Consider the following 17,414-nt stretch of genomic DNA (forward strand, 5'->3'; position numbering starts at 1 on the left):
ATGACCGAACGGTACGTGTACTGCAATGGACGGGCGAACGAAGCTGCTTCGTCGCTGGGAGCCAACAAACAGCAAGCAGCAGAGCACAGTAAGTCCTGCACAGTAAGACATTTGCCAAGAAAGTTGTGGTGAAGCAAAAAAAAAAACGAAAGCTTATGAAAAGGTGTTGCAAAGTGTGAACAAACCCCCACCCACCACGCTAAAAGTTAACGTCAACGGTTCACGTGGTTTTGCTTTCAGCGATGAAGCCCCAAACCGTCACGAATCGGCACATGAACTGGCTGATACACGGTTTGTATACGAGGAAGCACTTTGAGCAGTGCAAAAAGTTGATCGACCGTCAGCTGACCATCTGCTACGACAAGCAGTACCTGCATTACATGAAGGGCCTTATTTTGCGTGAGGAAAACAACCCAACCGAAGCCGTACACTGCTTTCAGCAGGCGATCGCACTGAAGCAAAATGAACCGGAAAACTATAAGGAACTTGCCAAAACGCTGTGAGTTTGTGCCGCTATTTCGAGATGTCACGAAGCGTGTTTTTACCATAGAAGCCTTGCACGGGGTTTCGCTTACATCTTGTTTTTTCGTCTGTCAATCAAAGATATTCGATGGGAAAGTTCCGGAACGCGCTGGAAGTGTTTCTGAAAGCGGAAACACTGCTCGAACGACCCGATCACGAGATATACCATCACATCGGTGAGCTGTACTACAAGAATTTCGGCCAACCAAAGGCCGGTGTCGGTGAGGCGAAGGAGTACCTCAAGCAAGCCATCACATGCGGTAAGCACGTGGAAAGTTACAAGATATTGGCCGAAATTTACATCGAGGAAGGAGACAGCATCAAAGCGATCGAAATGATAGAGAACTGTCTGCAGTAAGTTGGCGCGTTGGGAGTTTTTTGATTGGGTTATGAGTTAAGAGTTTTGTGTGGTCTTTTTTTTTTGGGTTTGTCATCATCTCCGGTACGCACAGGATCACACAGGAAGACGTATCGCTTATGACGCAGATTGGCATACTGTACTTGAAAATTAACGAATATCAGCGGGCGTTCGAAAAATTGCTCGATGCAACGGCGGCGGACTCGAAACACACCAGCGCATTGGTGGCGCTGGGGTCTATATTGCAAGTACGTATAGGTTGATGTTATAGTTTTAGGATGAACGCTGAATGTTGTAAGAAAAATGCATACATAGAGGTTTGGAGTACAAGAGAGAAAGTATGAGACTATTGCTGCATTGGTTCCAAGTTCTCGGGAACTATTCTATTCTATGTAGAATATTCAAAGCACCAGTAATTACAAACGAGTGTACTGACAAACGGGAAGCTTTTGGAAGAAATCAATGTATTGGACACAAACATTGCACAAATTCAGTGAGAAATCAATTTACAGAGTTTTGTTGAGTTATGGTTACTTGAGAAGAACGCATATCAGAACTTCAGAAGGTGATTGCAGCACAACCAACCAGGAAATCAGTTCGAAAAATATCTCAATCAACACAATTTTTTGATAAATTGAGTTGAAATGTCGTATGTTTTACATTCAACAATGAACAATCACTTAAATAAGGGTACGAAATAGTGTTGACATCTTTAACCAGTAGAACAGCAATCTTCACTGTGGAAGAAGTTGATTTTTAATAGTTGAATGTCTAGCAAATTCCGACAACAATCTTTATTTCTTAGTTATGAAGTTTGATTTAAATAGTTTCAAAACTGTGATTGAACGACACCCGGGCAAACTGGACGGCATGAAGGGGATGGAAAATCACCATCTTACCTTGAGTGTTTGTTTGGTTTCTCCTGGAACCATTCTTGGAACGAAAACTTCGACGGAGTAACTCCATTCATAGTTGGTACAGCAAGAATTGTAATTGCATTGCATGCACTCTTAAAGGTTTCATGTAGGTAGGTGAACTTAAAGCAGTGGACTTAAAGACTTCCTTAGTGCAATGCCATCATTCATCAGCTGATCTCGATAAAAAATTAATCACAAGCAAGTGCAAGTCACCAGATGTGCCATAATAACTCAAAATGGAGAAAGATCTCACATCGTGTTGCAAGATACAAGCCTTGATTTAACTATCAGCATTAGAGTTTTTTCATTTAACTTTTCTCAGGAATGAAGTCATCAAATAACCTATTCATCATTAGTAATTATTATTTGCTTCCCGTCCACTGTAATATCTGTAATATGTATAGCTTTAATATGCATAAGTGACAAAATCAGCTTGTCAACTGTGAAAAAGCACTATTCCGTAGCCGCGCACACAATTGGTACGAAATTCCATACAAACCAGCTGTTTTCAGATTTCCGATACCAGGAGAGCATCCACGGGAAAGGTAGCACCTTGTACAGCAATTTTGCTCGAAAACCGCCAAAAGGTATGCAATGTTTAAACACTAACTTTCCCGTTGGTCGTGAAAAATTTCTTCGAAAACTACCAGTTTCTGAATGTATAGTACCAGGAGAGCATGCACGGAAGAGGTAGCTCCTGGTACTGCGCCGTAAGGTATGCAATGTTTATACACTAACTTTGCAACCAACTTTCCGCCGTAAGGTATGCAATGTTTATACACTAACTTTCCATACAAACCAGCTGTTTTAAGATTTCCGATACCAGGAGAGCATGTTCTTCAAGAGGTAACACCTGGTACCAGCCGAGTACCAGGATGTTGCACAACACATGTTGCACAACACATGTTGCGCAACATATGTTGCACATCATCTGGCATGCAACATATGTCGCGCAACATTTGTTGCGCAACGCATGTTGCGCAACATCTGGCATGCAACATCTTACATGCAACAACTTGGGATTGCAACTACCGGGAAGTGTGTGATTTGTGATTGATCGGCTGGTACCAGGTGTTACCTCTTGAAAAACATGCTCTCCTGGTATCGGAAATCTTAAAACAGCTGGTTTGTATGGAAAATTAGTGTTTAAACGTTGCATACTTTTCGGCGGTTTTCGAGCAAACTTACTGTACTAGGTGTTACTTCTTCCGTGGATGCTCTCCTGGTATCGAAAATCTAAAAACAGCTGGTTTGTATGGAATTTTGTACCAATTGTGTTCGCGGCTGCGGAATAGTGGTTTTTTTTACAGTTGACAAGCTGATTTTGTCACTTGACAAATTTGTCAGCACTCTGTAAACTCTCGTGGTCCTGCACCTACAGACAATTAACCTTAGTAGCCAAATTATTCACAACTAGCGCTTAACACCTGAACGGGTTCGAAGAAGGAATTATAATGAAGCAAACAGTGGATAAGAAAGCATGGAGGGTTTATAATCAATATCTCGGACGCAAAAGGATGCTGTAATACTTTATTTTAAAAAAAGAACTCATCAAAAAATTGTATTGGAAAAGTTCGATAAATGGGTAAACAAATACCTAAAGTAAACACACAAAAGGGAACAACATTTATTTTAATTTAATTCTACTTTCTTCAACCAGTCCAAAAATGATATCGACGGTGCGCTCAACAAATACAAACGGATACCGAACCTGCCGGAGGAAAGCGCCGAAGTCTGGAGCAACATTGGGTTGTGCTTTTTCAAGAAACAAAAGTTCATTGCGGTAAGTGTATTTACTTTGCATCGGTACCGGCTTTGGGTTAATTTTAAAAGCCCAATGTACCTCTTTCACTACCCGCAGGCCATTTCATGTCTGAAGAAAGCGGTTTGGATTTCGCCATTGAATTTTAACGCGCTGTACAATCTCGGGCTGGTGTTCGTAACGGGTAAGTGCCGCAAGCTAGGTATACTCGGCAATGCGACTCACAAAATCAGGAGGGCGAGAAATTTGTGCTGATGGAAGTTTTTCTTTCTCTGGCTGGTGTTGGCGGTATCGAATTAAAGCCCAACAGTACGTGAGCGCCTTTCAAACGCTAGCCGCCGCCATTAGTCTACGGCCCGACCATGCCGAATGTTACATGCTGCTAGGAAGTGAGTATCAATCGAACGTAATGGGTTTTGTTTCGTCGTTCTGCGCAACAAAACTTTTGTGCTTTAGCATGAACTGGCAGCAGCAACAACAAAGAAAAAAAAAACCAAAACTCTCCCCACAATAGGAGGAAACTTTTCATCAAACCACTTTGCACCTCCACCTTCTCACTGACAGCTTGTCTGCGACATTTGAATGATCCCGGAAACGCTTACCTTTCGCTGGAGAAGTCAACCATGCTTCCGGACGCTGTCAAGAATCCACTAATCTATCTTAACTTTGCGCTGTACTGCTACGAGACAGGAAAATCGGACCAATCCGTACTGTATTTGAGCAACTTTCTCGACATGACTCAACACATTACGGTTCATCGTGAGGTAAGTATGATTGCACCGGCATGTTGCGTGCTGGTTTCGGTAGCCATAAATGGTGCTGATAGCGAATTGGATTGTGTGTGTGTGTGTCTAAGAAAGCCTTGAAGTGTGGACAACAACCCACCATCATCACCACCGCTCGCACACTTACTTAACAACGTACGAATACGAGTTTTATTTTCCTTACGAGTTTCTCTCTGCAAGCTAAGTTTTCTCGTGTTTTATACGTTTCCCTCTTCGTTTTCTTGGCCACTATGCTTGCCACTCACTGACTTCATGTCTTTCGCATCGTGGCCTTTTGTTACGTACGTATCCGTTATCCATCGCTTAACCCTCCTTTTTACCACCAACAGTACTTAAAAATGGCCGACCGACTCAACGGAGCGCTGACGGTGGCGGCGAGCGGACAGATCTACGCTCCTGCCGTACCGGAATCGGGACACACCGGGGGTCTTGACCGTCATACCGAGAAGGATGACCGGATGCAAGATGAAACTGTCGTCCGCAGGGTTGGGGACGATACGGCAGCGGACGGTCGTGAGGCCACCAATGAAGACGACCGCTCTGACGATGATTTGCCCTGATGTTGCCTAGGCGAATAGCACGGAAAAGGATCAGCAGACGGGTTGGAAAGGATCAAAAACACCGCCAACCGGTCGGTCGGTCGGTTCGTCATTTGTTATTTTTTCCCTCGCCTCGGTTAATGTTTTTACGCTGTCGTAACAACGCTGGCATGGCGGGGCCAAAGTTCGGCCCTGGCTCCCGGATTCCTGGTAAATCATAAAGGAACAAAAAACTATGTCCGAACGTTGTGGCGATGCATAATTTTAGCGCTGAGCATAACCACGTGCCATAAGCGGTGGATGCTTTGCTTTTTATTTCTGCCATCCTTCTCCGTCGTTTAAGGGTTCATGCTTCATGCCGTCCGTACATCGGTGGCCAATGTAGCATGTGGGAGTTAATAAAGACAAGATGCCATTTGATATGAGAGCAACAACGGAGGGTGGAAACGGACGCAAAATGCAGCCACGGTGTGTTGGGTAAATAAATGATACCACACTAAGTGACGATGATCTGCCGAGATGGTGCTGACGATAGCCGTGCCATCCGGTGGTGTGGCTCGGTGACTTTTTCCACCACCGCCATATTTTTAAGTTCGTCAATATTTTCTTCTCGTTTAGCGCACAAAATTCCGGGACACGAAGCAGTGATTTACACACCAACTTTGTTTGCTGCAGTTTAACATATTTACATAAACATAACATAAGTGCTCTTTGTATGCTGAGTTATTTGCGATCACGCTTCCTAGTGGTCCATAAAATAAACATAATAAATTACATTAAATCGTCAACCGGTTATAGCAAAATTTGTTACAGCAATTAAACGAACGACTACTAACTACATAAGAATTTCCTCTCCTAAGTTGAATTTGCTTTAAACATGACTAGAAATGAAAAAAGCTAAATTATTGTGTTTAGTTAGTCGAGATCTTCATTAATCTCCATAAGAAATCCTTCATGAAACACGGTACTTTCTTCACTGATTACAAAAAAAGCCAACGTGCGTCACTGACGTAAAGGGAATTCACATCGCAATTGCGTTGCGCGACGCAAACGTGAGATGGAAGCCCATAGGTGACATTTTAAATTACAAAAATTACCTTTTAACCTTTTAACCTTTTTTTATGTTTTTTCAAATTTTTTGAAAGTGATGACATTTGACTATATTTACGTAAATGGCTGTTTGCTCATTAAAAAGAAAAGAAAGAGTTAGATTGTATGCTGGAGGCGCTTTATAAGGTATCTTGAATTTAGATATAAAGTGTTTTAGAAAATTAAACCATTGTTTACGAGTGTTATTGTTTCACGTCCGATTCTTAAGGATTCAAACGAATTTTATAAAGGCATCATTTAGCAAAAATTCTTGGGTTAAAAATCCTTATATTGACTACGTGATGTGAACTGTTCTGTAATATTTTTGAATGTGTAGTAAAATTATCTTATCGACATAAAAAGGTCCTACAGAAACCTACCATACGGGATAGAAAATCCTAGTGTAGCTGAGAATGACAACGTGCAGCTATCAAAATTTAATCAGTGAGTGCGGAGTGTGTGCTATGGTTGTCTAAATCTATTTAAATCTATCAAAGAAGACCATTCGGCTCAAAATTATAATAACTTAATGTGAACACAGCATCTTACCAAATCGTACGGCTTGATTACTTAATGAAACTCATGAAAAAAAGCTTTAATATTACCAAATTGGAACTTCAATATCACCGAACATCTATTATAAACAATTCACACACTACAAAGGCTACAAAATCTGCAGAGGAGAATCTCCTTCTCTGAACTGTCATGTTCGGATAGGAACAAGTTCAAGTTCTTGTCGGGATATTTCGAACTTATTGGAAGAACAAGCAATCTGGAACTCTCTCAAACAAAGAAAAGTTCGCAGTTCCTGACGTATCGGTTGAAATTTTCGAAGCATCAAAATAATGTTTATTGTAGCACTGCTCATGAAGATGAAGAACCCAACCAACCTTCAAGCTATTCGATAGCTTCGACAAAGACCGCGTTTATGTAGTGAAGACTCCTAATTGGGATGAAAGAAAGCTCATACGGTCTACATGCCATAGTTTGTGATATTTCTACAAAAATACTCTTGCCGGACTCAAACATGTTGTCAGTTCTGGAAATTTCTTATTTAATTCTACGAATCCACATTATTCAACCACAACAAACCACAAATTCCAGATGCAGACAAAACACCCCAGAATGTGCATTAGGTTCAATAGGGGTCCCCAAATTCCAAAGTATCTCTTTGTCATCAAGCCTTGAAGAAAAACACACACATTCAGCCAACGTTTCACATCTCCAATTGTGTCGTTATTTTCACCGAAGTTTTTTTTTCATGCAATATCTTAACATCTACAATTCAAAATACAGCATCTCAGAACTGGTGTCTACTGGTGGAGTCCCAGCTCTGGACACTCATTTCCCACAAAAAGCAACCTGATAGTGAAGGATGCAAAATACATTCGTTCGTCGTATTAAATTCGTTTCTTTTTTTTTTTTTGGTGACTAATTTGAAATCGTTAGTTGTATCCACTTTTCGGATCATCATTATAAATTCTTATGCCGCTACTACTGCTGGCCCGTTCACACCTGTTTGCGTAAGCTCTACCAAGTACGGCCATGTTTAGTTGCTACCATTTGTGCTGCGTACCGTTGTGCTGCCATCTCCCATACTCGTGTGGACCTACAGCCTGACCGTACAAGTTTACTTAAAACTTCAAAACAAAACATTTAGATCGAGGGTTTTGCTGCCCTTTTTGTACGATTGACAATAGTTTTTTTCTTTGCGCTGTTTGTTTTTCCGTTTTCGTCGGAAAATGGGGTCTCCTGCGGTCAATTGTCTTAAGTTGTGGTAGCAATTACTTTTGGTGGATAAAATAATATCATTTATTATTATGATCGTCTGTGTGCAGTGGGAGTTTCCACTAGCCATCACACACACACACACCCACACACCGGTCGTCACTGGTCGCGTAGTGCTTTGGTCCAGAATCGTTCCGATTCAATAGAAACTACACGCTCACAGTGAACTTCACATCATCATAACAATAATAATACTATTTTACCACATTCGACGAATATCCATAAGAAAGGTATAGGGCTCAGTGGACCTTACGCAGGATATTACATTCCAACGGTGTGGTGAGTCTGCAAACGAAGCAAACAAACTCCACTCCGAACGGCGCACTCGAGGTGGAATCGGTTTGCATTGCTACGGTGGGTATATTGGTTTAATGTTTTGTTTTGTTTTGTTTGTTTGCTTTTTTGGTAGTAAGGAGGCTGAATTGCTACAACTTTAAGCTTGAAACCATTTGCTAGGTTACCCTGGCAACCGATCGCTTGACCATTGCTAAAACTTCTTTCTAGTGGATTCGTTTTTTTTTCGTTTGTTAGTTTTCATCAAAAAATGATGAAATAATTATCCTTTGCTTACGATCTACACACAATTAGTTATATGCATATGAAGTAGTGGATAAAAAATCTTTCTTAGCACTCTAACACTGTACATTACCATTTCGTTTATCAATTAGTGTTGCGAACGCAACTTGTCGGCTCCTCGACGACCGTTGATAAAAACCGTTGATAAAACGACACTGTTCCACTTTAGAAAATACACTACGTTTATTGTAAAGTGGAACAGTGTCGTTTTATCAACGGTTTTTATCAACGGTCGTCGAGGAGCCGTCAAGTTGCGTTCGCAACATTTTTTAAAAAACGCGGTATTATTTCGGTCTTCGCAACAAGAGAGCGAGCTGCCCTACGCGCGTGCCTTATATAGCTTTTTTCCCGCGATGGCCGTTGCGCCTTCGGTTTAACGCGATCGTTGCCCTTTATTCGATCTTCGAATTCTGTCGAATCTGTCACCTTGACGCCCAAGGTCCTTACAATATCAACATGATCCCTGACAGTTCTCTGTTTCGCAATCTGGTCTAATTGTGTTACGTGTTGTGTTTTGTCGGCACGGTTACAACGTAACAATTAGTTCTATTTTATTTTACAGTGTACATACTAAGCAGTTTTCAATGGAGTTTTTTTGTGAACGTGTTCGTGTGTTTGTGTGTGTGTGCGTGCTATTTACATTGCATAAGCATTATCTTGCCGTTTTGTTTTTTTCGTTCGATAAAAATCACAACTCCAACCCATGGCTGGTAAATAGCAAACATGGTTAAATCCTCTTCCACTTGTACGTCTCGCCACGTTGCACCAAATCAGGTGTTACAACGGGCATCTAATCGTGCTACTAAGCAATACTAGGGGAAAAAACAACTACTGGCTGGCTAGATGCTTCTACTGCTACGTGCAGGCTGTTCCTAGTGCTGTGAATACAAAGCAAACCAACCAGCTACCAAACTCTATGCTACAGTTTACACAATGCGGCACTGGGTGGCACATGCCGTTGATGGCTGCTGCAGGCTAGGTAATAGTGCTTTTCGAAACCTAACCTACCCGAAGCTTTCGATCCGGTAGCTGAACTGAAGCCGATAACTTCCGTGGTTTTAAAGGGTGGAGGAACGGGGTGGTAGGGGTGGAGGGGAGGGAACCTATCAGCAGCCCTCCACAGTGCGTGTCACGAAAGCTCTAAAACGCCGACCCGAGTGGGCGGGTTCCGCCAGGGGCAGGATGGTTACGCCAGGGCACCGGAAGTCAATGGCCCGAAGGGGGACGGGTGGTGGAAAGGTGCAGGACGCGCGTTGCACTGTTGCACGATCAGACACAGGTGGTCGTGATGCCGGTCATGCGCGTAATCTCGGCCCTATGGGTTGGAGTTTTGAAAAAAACCGACTTGAAGCTCGTCCGGAACTGTTTCGACATCAGCCCGTACAGCACGAATCCGATGGCAGCATTAATTAAGGCCAGCAGGTCCATCACCTCGCCGAACAGCCCGTAACAGCGGCGGAAGAAACACTTTTCGAGGATACCGCTCATCAGCCCCAGGATGCCCTGGGGAAATTCGGTGAAGAGAAATAGCAGCAGTACCGCCACCAGCAGCGTCGTCGTCCGATCCGCACGCCGATCCGTTTTCGGGTGGCTGTATGGGAAGATACGGTTAATCACACTTGGGCGGGGGGAGGGTGAGGCGTGGTGTGTTGCGCGTGTGTCACTGTTTGCTTTGCACACGGAGCGTAAGCTCATAAGTTCGAACAACAATCATCCAATTCACTCCTAGTTCCTGGAATGCATAGTACACTTCATGTTGCATTCCATTACATCTAATTAGCATCAACGAGGGAACTCGTGCGAAAGAAAAAGTGACAGCTAGAAATTGGAGGTTAAAATCGACTACTGCCTCCACGTTTTCAGAATTGGCTACATGGATATTCGAACAACGTCCTCGAACGGCCCAATCGAGAAGACCATAACGATGCTGTGCTAGAAATGTGAGGGCTATATTCTTAGCCATGTAAAAGCCCACACTAAATAGTTAAATTTCCCAGTAGCAAACCGGCCCATGTGTCTAGATTGTTCCAGTACAGTGCCAATTCCCATGAATCAATAAAAATAGAACACCATTTAGCTGCCATTTCCAAAATATTTAATCATAGATACCCATTGTCTAAGTTTAGCCAAAGCGCTACCTTATTTTTAGTATTTGGGAAAACGAGGAAAAACATGGCTGAATAAGATTGCATGAGGTATTGTAGCATCTCATGTGTAAACAAGCTTGACGATTGCTTAGGTTGATTCAGAACCTACAGGGATAAAGTTTGAATAGTAAAGATCGCTTAAAAACCCATATAATAATCTTCAAATTGTGCCTAACTTACTGAAAGCTCAACGACTGACAGCTAATGAAGAAATTGTTTTTGAATTATAATCCGATCTGAAATACGAACGGAGCGGACGAAAATCCCATCCGGACCAAACCCCTCGTAGCAAGGACTTGACTATCCAGCTACGCGGTAACATACAGTCAAAGAATGCCAAAAACTGCCGGTCTAGACCTCTTGAGTTTGTTGTTCCGATGAAGAATAATAAGATTATCTGATATAGCGTAATTATGTTGTAACTAAGAGCATAACATACGTGCACGACGAGGTCCTTGCGTATTTATTTTGAACCCAGAACAAGCGAACTTATGTAGATTAATCTATTATTGACATACCAAGGGCAGTGTGGAAATGACTTTAGATTAGAATTCAACTGCAAATAAGAGCTCTCAGATCAATTATTATCGCCTGGGCCGTAAGCCTAACGATGAGTTATTGGTTATTGTCGGCGCCCAATGCAATATAATTTATTTCTATCATATTAAATGATTACTCTTCTACTATTCTGTTCTTCAAAATTAATTGAATTAATGAATTACTAACTAGAAGAGTGGAAAATTATACAACTCTATTAGCAGTAAATTTAGCTGTGTATTTACCATCGGTATTATGTTCATACATCTACATCCGATCTAAATTTCTTAATCCCACCAACAAATCAGTATGTGGCATCTGTTAAGCTCTGAAAGCTTTTATCTTTTATATTAAAGTTAGTAAAACTTTCTGCTAGCTCACTAAATGCCTTAGCCACTCCTCAGCAAACTTAGCCACGAATTTCATAAATTTTACTATGTAGAAGTCATGCTCAAAGAACAACGAATTAGTAGAAACACGATACGCATCTTAAATAGAGTGAATAAGAAAAAAAACCCGTAAATCGAAATTATACTCCACGCTGCTAACCATTGGTACATATCAAACTTGCCGAAATGTAACTCGATAAAAGAGCGACACCTAAATTCTAGGAATCTCCTTTCCACTAACCTCACTATACAAGTGAACCTGAAATGCGGTTCAACCCGTTTTAAAATGCTGTGGTTGTATTGCCACTCAGCCGTATCCAACACTTCACCCTGGTTGGCTGGCGAAATGAATTGCCAAGGCTTTTAATTATACCGAATGGAAGGTGCCAGTTTAGTCCCGCAAAAATAGAAATATTTCATCAGCATTTTTCAGAAAAGCACAACGGGAAGATTGTCCCAACCAACAAGATGCGGTCTCCGCGAGAGTTAGACACAAAACCAGCCCCTAAAGGAGCGCTATTTTGGGTAATCTAAAGAGCGTTCATCCATTTGCTTCCCTTCCGTACCCCGTATGCTTACCGATTTCCGTTGCTGTTGGGTGGCAGCACGCCACTGCTGCCGCCACCGCTCTGTGGCGTTACGGACGAGGTACCGTTTTTCGAATAATTTCCGCCCTGTTTCAATTTCAGGCGCCGTTTGCTGGCCTTCCACAGCACCTGAATCAGTACGCAGCTGATGACGGTCAGGATGGTGCAGGGAAGCAGCTTGATAATTACCGAATGGATCCAGAAATTATACCTGTGCGTACCAATAGCCAATAGCGGTTAGCGAGGTCACCGGAAATCGACCCAGCACAGTGCAGTGACTTACCGGTAGACGATGGTGCTCTCATCCGTATCCACGTGGAACAGTATCAGCTGGGTGTCACCTTCGAACACGAACGTCTGCCGTATGGTGAACACGAAGTACGTCGGAAAGCACAGGATTGGCGCCAGGATGTAGCAGAGCGCTATCGCCTGACCGTAGTTCGACTGGGCATAAATGGCAAGCGAGCCGTGCGGGTGCCTGGCAGGGTAAGAGATGAGTACAAGCGCTTGACTAACGTAACGTTAATGAATCTTTTTAATGAATGAACTTATTGCATTGTGCGTAAAGTGTATGATAGTGAGTAGGGAAGGCAATAGCTTTTGGACTTGGGCGGTGATCAATTATGCGGAGCTTTGCGGAGTTGAATACCAGCGAAAGCTTAGTTAAAGCTTAAGTTAACCGGTATAAGGCGCTTGTCTGATTTGAGCCTCCCCTTTTCGTTGGGATATATTTGATCTGTTTTCTAAAAATTTCACAAGAAAATGTATTATCTAACAAATCTCTAATCTGGATCCTGAACATCCATACAGTAGGGCATATTCAGGAAATATATTTCGCCAACGGGCTGACACAGGCTTTTGGAAACCATTACTCGAACACAAAGCCACATTTCTCGGGAAGAAGAATTTAGCCTCAAAAGTCCGGATTCCAATTGCGTTACTTCGTATTGGTCATCTCCGGAAGCGACCGGATTGGAAGCGAAGAACTCTAATGATGTTGAGCTGCGGGATGATTTCCAAGTTGTCGGAAACGAGAAATTGCATCGAATTCTACTTTCTGGAAAGTGTTTTACTTCCATTTACGCAATAAACAAGAGATTAGACATCTTTTTGCAGTGCTCACGGATTGCGTAACCAATGTGAACTCGCGTACTTCTGTATTACTGTGATAAACCTAAAATTTTAATAATAAACTTTGATAAACAAAGTTTTTTTTTGTTAGAACATTCTGGTTTTACAATAAAGTATCAAAAGGACATCATTCGTGTTCGCTGAGGTCACAAACAATAATTTGTCCTTGTCTTGAATGGGATGCCCTAACCCTTTCTGGGTTTCTTTCATCACATCAAATAATCATGATTTGAAGTGAAAACCAAAATTCCTAGCGATGTTTAATAAAACAAAGAGTCAGATTTTTGAGCTTACAAAAGCTTGCGTTCTAATGCACGATAAACTCAGAACTGGAGATTTTTACATTAATTTTCGACAATTCAAGAACAAACAGCAAACAACAAAACCAAAAAGGACAATCCATTTACATAAAAATGTGGACAAGCTTCATTAGCTCGGCATTTTCATAAAAAGAAACAAGTTTAAAGCCTTTGGCTTAGGTTTTTTTTCCCAACTACAAAGTTGTTAATACTACTTTTGACCTAAATAATAAAAAATACATACGTAATGCATTCAACAATTCATAAATTGTTACAAAAATCACAAAAAAGCCTTCGGTTTTCGTTACTTTAAGTAATTTAGAATGCTGGCTGTGGAAAAGCTCTCTAAACTAAATCAATTTAATATAGTGTCTTCTGTCATATAGTACTGGTAAAGACGGAATGTTTCACTCTGAATTTGAAACATCTGAAAAGTAAATTATGTTGTCGGACAACAAAGCTGTTTAGTTTTCCCTTTTCTTTTTTTGGTGCAAAAAAAATAAAAAACCAGTATGCACCACTGAGGAAACAACAACAAACGTGAGCATCTGCAAACGATAATGGCAATGCCAACTACTGGCCCCAGGTGCTTGGTTCTGCACGCCACGCTGCACGCTGTTAAGCTACAGTAGCTACTGTAACGAGTGGCCAAATGCTCTGTCCTTCGTAAGACCATTAGCAGCCGTTTGCTTCCTTACCGTTGTCACTATCCTGCAGATAATGTTGCCGGAGAAGCAACCTGACAGGTTGGTACAAAGCGATTGCGATTCCCGGAATGGGGTTGGCATCAATTAACTCCCGTTCCCGGTCGGTGTGAATCCATTTTATGGTTTAGAGGTTTCGTAATGTAGGACACCAAAAATGATTAAAGCCATTTTTCTTGCTTTTCCAACAAACGCAGTGCCTTTCATCTTGGACGCTTCCGGACGTTTTCGTTGCCGTTTCAGCTCAGCGTGTAGCGGGTGAGGTTAATGGAAGTACCTTGTTTTTAGAAATTTCTTTGCATAGAATAGCCCAGTTGTGGAATCCTGTTTTTGTTTTGTTTTTCGCTGTGAGTGTGTGTGTGATTTGAACGGAGTAAATGGGCTTGTCTTCGCCTATCTTGCGGTCTTGACGATGAGCCTCAACTTTTGGAGACAAATTCAATTAACATACTAATCAATCGGCTGCAACCTTTTTGTCAATAGGGGGTTTATTTTTTTTTGCTATCGCATATCTTACAGGAACGAAGCGCCCACACTTACGCCTTTGATCTTTGTGCGAAAATAACCCAAAGCTAAATGAATGTCGCCGTTGTTGCATCGAACTTCTTGTAAGCAGAGTGAGGCGAGGCAGCGCACAGGACACCAGCATAAAAGGGCTTGCAAGAGGGATCGTTCAGCACCCTTGCGGTAATGATGAAGCCATCTATCAACACGTGCGTGGTGGCCGTGCGGCCCTTTTCTGTGTCATACCAGGTCATGCTTAATGTGGAGACGTAATTAATTCCGGTAATTAACTTACTTGATTGCTATGTATCTCCAAATCGCTAGCGTAACCGTCAGCAGTATTGAGATGGTGTGCAGGATTTGTGTGAAGTGCATGTGAAACATTAGATAAACGGCCATGGAGTACGGGTAGTCTCGACGGTCTACGACGAAAGAAAACCGGAAAGAGAAACGGTGCATTAACGAACGACACACTTTGCTGGAAATATGAAAGCTTTCCGTCGCGCTAAGAAACTTTCTACGGTGGAATGCATTCATTAGCGGGGGATTTCATTAAAAGTAAAGGTGTTTTCTAACGTCTTATGTATGAACTTTAATGGCATTTGTGTGTTATAAAATTAGCAAACATAATTGTAAGACATCTTATTTTGTTTTTGAGTAGAAAAGAAATAGTTGAAAGCGATAAATTAAAAAGGTATTCTACAAACTTACGGCGAACGAAAAAGGAGGATTTTTTGTTATTGAAAACACTTTTACATATTTTTACGGCAATAGTATAAATAGTTTTAAGGAATATATAAATTCACTAGTATAGGTAAATATGATTCAGATTAATGTATCATCATAATGATATTGTATGAACTTGAATAATCATGGCGCTATGGTCCATGAATTTATAATTTATATGAACTTCTGAAAGTGCAAGAACTTTAATAATTAATAAAATATTAATATTCTGCATTTTACACATTAATAATTAAACTTTTAAAATTTTGTTTACTGCTGACCCAACTATTGCTAAGACCAATGTAGCGTTTCTTCAAATCTAAGAATTATAAACTGGAAAAAGACGAGTGTACGTGGAATATTTTATGTGACTAAAAAGTTTCAATAAATTCGCTAATCTGCAACGAATGGGACTCATTTTTCGAATGAAAAATGAAATTACTTTTTTTATATATCTCATCCGGGAAGGACCGGTTATCACTAAATCGGTTCTAAACGGCTAAGATCAAAGTGGAACCTCGTGTGATCTAAATTCGATATAAAAGTAATGCACTATACACGCTTTGGATGCGATTTTTTTTATTCTAGGAACTTATCTAATACTTGTCTTCGTATGCTTCTAATAAAACTCATGTAAGCTTGGGGATAGAAAACCAACATGATAAGGTTGTCTAGCTCAACGCATACCTGGAAAAGAATCCATATTAACAAGAGCTCCCTTACATACATATTCATCCTGCAATACTTTATCTGCTGTGCGTAAGATTACCTCGACATCCTAAGGCGCGCAGCTTTTCCCAAGCAATTCGAACCATCTGCATACAATGGAAATCGAATGGGAAGAATGAAACTCATTTGCAGCACAGAAAGAAAGGAAAAAAAGGGTCACCATCGGTATGGCTAGCCCGAGTGGAACGTGTGCAACATGTGCCTATTAGAGATGAAATGAGCCCCGCAGGCATACACGGGGCCCCTGTGCCAACTGTTGCTGTTCCATTGTTGAGCATTATTCATCGCTTTCAATTTCAGATAATAATCGTAAGGTCGGGGATGGCTGCGAATGAAGCAACAAGATGCCGTGAGGCTGATAGAAGGATGCCGAATCGGATCTGTACATTTTTCTTAACCGGCTGTCGTAACTATTACGTTGTGCTATGATTCAACAGCAAACGTGTGATGAATTGTGATACCTTTAAGGGGTAGGGAAGAAAAAAAATCGCAGCAAAAGTCCTCATACCCTGTGAGCCAATCGTGGTTCCCTTTTTCAAGGAGTATATCTTCTTTAATGTGATGTTGCGCGATGCTTATATGTAACAACGACAGCAGAGTTGGGGATTTTTGTTTCTCCTTCTCCACACTGACACAAAAACAACCATAACCCCATTACATTCGGTTCCCATCTATCATTGTCATGTTTACGGTTCATTTGCAACCGTAGACGCGCAAATCGTAAATCAATACATCAAGATTCTTAGCAACACTTAAGATGCCATTGCAAACACATCCACGCAGGAAATAAAAATCATCCAAAAAGATGTGGTAAACTTTTGCAGCGTAATAATAATGCCAGCAATAATACAAAATCCTCCCACCGGTCTGACGGTGTCGTGGTAGTGAGCTGATTTTTATTTTTTGTTACCATTAAACCATATTTACATTTCAGAAACACTGGGCCAGGAAGCTGAGTGGCTTCTGCAAGGATGTCAACAGCATTCTGGCAAGTGTGGAGAAACAGCTGCCGAACCGTGAAGCGCGTAAAACGTTGCTATAAATATCGCACCGCTGCAAAGACATGTGATCTTAAGGACGTCGCCCAGAGTTTTACGCTGTTGAGTAAAGCGCATGGGTGTGGCAGGTTCAGATGGATGCGTAATGTGTCGCTATACCAAGGACGGCAAAAGAAAAAAAATAAAGCAGGAAGATTCCGACATTAAAACCGAAACGAACAAAGACATCTATCTAGCGGTTCTGCTATGTTTCCCTCTTCCTTCCTTTTTGTGTAGAGGGATTAGGCATTTATCCTACTGTCGCCATTTGATGAAACTCCGTCAACG

General features: G+C 41.5%; 2 protein-coding genes across 2 annotated transcripts in view; one reads left to right on the top strand and one right to left on the bottom strand.

Moving 5' to 3' along the window:
* On the top strand, window positions 1–4,904 carry LOC128303007 (Bardet-Biedl syndrome 4 protein homolog). The gene is made up of 9 exons (XM_053039860.1): window positions 1–88; window positions 241–499; window positions 604–876; window positions 975–1,128; window positions 3,458–3,580; window positions 3,659–3,743; window positions 3,862–3,948; window positions 4,124–4,323; window positions 4,674–4,904. Exons 1-9 carry the CDS (start codon window positions 1–3, stop codon window positions 4,902–4,904), a joined length of 1,500 nt encoding a protein of 499 aa, XP_052895820.1.
* A 4,628-nt stretch (window positions 4,905–9,532) lies between these two features.
* LOC128305823 (G-protein coupled receptor dmsr-1) overlaps window positions 9,533–17,414 on the bottom strand; it is a 35,450-nt gene continuing 27,568 nt past the window's right edge. Inside the window, exons 4-7 of the mRNA XM_053043438.1 lie at window positions 14,930–15,056; window positions 12,280–12,474; window positions 11,989–12,207; window positions 9,533–9,927 (exon numbers count right to left, since the gene is read on the bottom strand). Of these exons, the coding sequence (XP_052899398.1) occupies window positions 9,606–9,927; window positions 11,989–12,207; window positions 12,280–12,474; window positions 14,930–15,056 (863 nt within the window). The 3' untranslated portion in view covers window positions 9,533–9,605. The remainder of the gene's footprint in view (window positions 9,928–11,988; window positions 12,208–12,279; window positions 12,475–14,929; window positions 15,057–17,414) is intronic.

The sequence above is a fragment of the Anopheles moucheti genome, chromosome 3, assembly GCF_943734755.1.
Source record: "Anopheles moucheti chromosome 3, idAnoMoucSN_F20_07, whole genome shotgun sequence".
NCBI lineage: Eukaryota > Metazoa > Arthropoda > Insecta > Diptera > Culicidae > Anopheles > Anopheles moucheti.

What these genes read in the sequence shown, in the direction of transcription:
- LOC128303007 (XM_053039860.1), top strand. Translation starts at nt 1, where the DNA reads ATGACCGAACGGTACGTGTACTGCAATGGACGGGCGAACGAAGCTGCT. An exon ending in AAGGAACTTGCCAAAACGCT is followed by an intron (nt 500 to 603) that starts GTGAGTTTGTGC and finishes TGTCAATCAAAG; the next exon opens with ATATTCGATGGGAAAGTTCC. An exon ending in CGCTGGGGTCTATATTGCAA is followed by an intron (nt 1,129 to 3,457) that starts GTACGTATAGGT and finishes TTCTTCAACCAG; the next exon opens with TCCAAAAATGATATCGACGG.